This window comes from Leptonotus elevatus, chromosome 9, assembly GCF_054856555.1.
Source record: "Leptonotus elevatus isolate MCC_2025b chromosome 9, RoL_Lele_1.0, whole genome shotgun sequence".
Taxonomy (NCBI): Eukaryota; Metazoa; Chordata; class Actinopteri; order Syngnathiformes; family Syngnathidae; genus Leptonotus; species Leptonotus elevatus.
The window spans coordinates 20,959,615-20,962,719 of NC_141247.1; the positions used below are offsets into that span (position 1 = coordinate 20,959,615).

General features: G+C 35.3%; 1 protein-coding gene across 1 annotated transcript in view; it reads right to left on the minus strand.

The window, feature by feature from the left end:
* Positions 1 to 1,956, minus strand: part of LOC147168761 (uncharacterized) — a 10,767-nt gene extending 8,811 nt beyond the window's left edge. The window contains exons 1-3 of the mRNA XM_086085087.1: positions 1,045 to 1,956; positions 791 to 953; positions 340 to 400 (exon numbers count right to left, since the gene is read on the minus strand). Of these exons, the coding sequence (XP_085941213.1) occupies positions 340 to 400; positions 791 to 825 (96 nt within the window). The 5' untranslated portion in view covers positions 826 to 953; positions 1,045 to 1,956. The remainder of the gene's footprint in view (positions 1 to 339; positions 401 to 790; positions 954 to 1,044) is intronic.
* Positions 1,957 to 3,105: the final 1,149 nt, after the last annotated feature.

Consider the following 3,105-nt stretch of genomic DNA (forward strand, 5'->3'; position numbering starts at 1 on the left):
TGTATTTTGTCTTCTGGATTATTAAAAGCTGATGTTATGTTCTGTTACATCCAGATGTTATTGTGAGTTGTAATTTTGCACAAGTGGTGGCAGAATGCTGGATGGTTGGTTTAAAATACTTTTTATTTTATTTTTTGGCCATATCGCTTAGCCTCAGACTAAAGTATACAATTAATCCAATATTCATTTGTTGCACGTCTTTGCAATACACATATTGCATGAGTCATTCGTGCGGCAAGATATTTTCCACATATTGTGCAGCCCTAGTATCTCCACCCTCCACTAATGTCTTGCTTCGGAAAACTGATTTCAACAACATTCAAAAAGAAATCTAGTCACCTGGTCAACTTTGGCGCAGTCTGATAGCTGTGTCTTCATCAGGTTGTGCTTCAGTGGAAACCTGGGGCAGATGAATAGAAAAATACCAATACAATTAAATTCTTACTAAGACTAGACTGCTATAATATAATTTCATGTAATCATGAATGTGCGACCAGTAATTCTAGTATGTCACATGTATGACACAATATCCAAATGTCATAAGAAATCACGATATGATAATTAACATGATATTGTGAGGTTAGCGATACTCACGATAACTGTAAAAGTAAAATAAAAAAACAAGTCACAATATTGTAAAAAATGAAATAAAAAAATAAATAAATTATATTGAGAAAATAATGTACTTTTGCTTTTGAGTTTTAATTAATCTTTTATGTTTTGTCAAACCTTGCACGATATCCCCCCAAAAAAACAAAATTAAGTGTGACAACACACCATATAAACATACCATAGTGTTTTTCCATTGTAGCGAAATTCAAACATGAAAACCTTCCGGGCATCATGATACACTCTCAGCCTGTTTTCACGTTCCTGTTTGCTTAGAACTTCTCCTCGATATTCAGTAGGAAAGTCTCTCTTCTGAAAGGAGCAGGAACTGAACACTCCTCGACCTTACAAAGAAAAAAGGATACAACAGAAATATTTCATTATAACAATAATGAAAACTAGACCCATACTAAAGAATATTTTACCAATACTCACCTTTGAATTAATTAATATATTTTATGGTGAAGCCATTCTTGTCTTTACCTAAGGATGAAAAGTATGCTACCTCTTCTTTGGGTTTAACTTTTGCCCTCTGTGGCCTCATGACTGACATGTCTCACTGAAGATAATGATCTAAAGCTATAGAAAAAAATGAGTTTCAATCAGTTTGATAGGTAACTTGGTGCAAATGTCTTGAAGTTGACTTTCAGTGTACCATAATAGCCTGTGCAGTGTGCAGTAAATGTGCCAACGAAAATAAAATACAGTGGATAGCACAGCTCTGCTAAATATTTGCATAAATTAAATGTAATGAACACTAACAGACTTTACTGAAATATTTCTATTGAAAGAACAAATTTAAGTAAACACAAATGCAGCAATTTACCAATACTTCATTTATACTGTACTGGTAATACTAAGCCATTGTATATTTTCACATCAAAAACCAGCCTGTTATTGATTTCCTCTTAAAAATTGCAATTAGCATTCATCTTACTCAACAGACGGTTAGCTCTGCTATGCTAACCGTCGCTAACAGAAGCGTAGCAATTCTAAATAATTAGCTGCATCCATCATAATCAACAGATGGTTAGGTATGCTAACGTAAGCTTAGCTGCACTTACACTGGACTTGCATTATAAATCATTTTCGCGAAAGAGGGAGCAATGTACACAAGCGACCAACAACAACAGGAAAAATTCGAGCTTCAAACCTACCTCATTAGCACAGCTACACGCCATCACATCTCGTGAAGTAAATAGAGCCGGGGGCGGTTCTCTATCGGGGCTGCTAGATGACGTCACTTCCGTACTCAGGGCAATATAATAAATCCCGTTCAAATCAACAAATTGGTTCAGTCGTTGGATTATGAACTTTGTTGATAAGAGTGGCTATTGTTCTATGATTTACAGTGTCAATAAAAAAAAATTGATCACATTTAAAATGAACCCCAAAGGCTCATATATTAAATGAATTACCACAGACGAAAACAAAGGATATTATTGCTAGAATTATAGATCATTTTGTAATCATAAAATGTGATTTCAGTTTCAGTTTTTTAAAAAGGTTTTTTTTTTCATTAACGAAAATGTTTTTTTGCTTTAGTAAATAAAATAACCTTGCTGCTGTCATACAGTTGCTGTCCGAGGATGTTTTAGTACTATACTTTAGTAATGGATGCATGTGTTTTTTGGCAAAATTGTGAGCGAGCCCAATTCCTTGGCTGAGAAGCAACCCTGCAAATGAATGGTCACATGATGCTTTCCTTTTGGCATGAAGCAGGACTGATGGTAGCGCTCACCTTTTCTTCTCCAGACAAGCATTTTTCCGGATGCCCCAAACATTTGGAAAGGGGGTTAATCAGAGAAAATAACTTCAACTCTTTTTTTCTTATTTTGGTCTGTATTTATGGAATCCCCTTTTCACTGGTCACACCAGGCCATCCTCCAAAAGTCTTACTCCCTCACCATGGGTGTAGATGCACTCATACCTGCTTACTGACATTCCTGAGCAAGCTCTACACTGGTGGTGATGTCCTTATCCCGCAGCTGAATCAACTTTGGGAGATAGTCCTGGCATTTGCTGGATTTTCTTGGGTGCCCTGAAGCCTTCTTCACTTAAAGTTTGTAAGGTCACTAAAGGAAATTACTTTAATTTTCATGGCAAATAGGGACTTTGCAATTCATCTAATCACTATAACATTCTGGAGTACATGCAAATTGCCATCATAAAAAAACAATAATAATAAGTCAGCACTGGAGATTTTTAGAAAATCAATGTCATTCTCAAAACATTTGGCCACTGGTGTACAGAAAGATGTTACATTGTAAAGGCAGGGTGGGATGTTAAATGATGAATCAATATACGGCACTGACAGTTTCTCTGTCTCTGCCTCCAGCTGTTCAAAGTGATGTGATAAACAGCTGTTAACCATTGTATATTTTCAAATAAACAACCACTGCAAGAATTAAATGCTGAAATATATAATTAAATGTCATAGTGTATTTCATTATTTAATTTATCTACTTAGGAATTGGTGGCTGCAAAAAAAAAAAA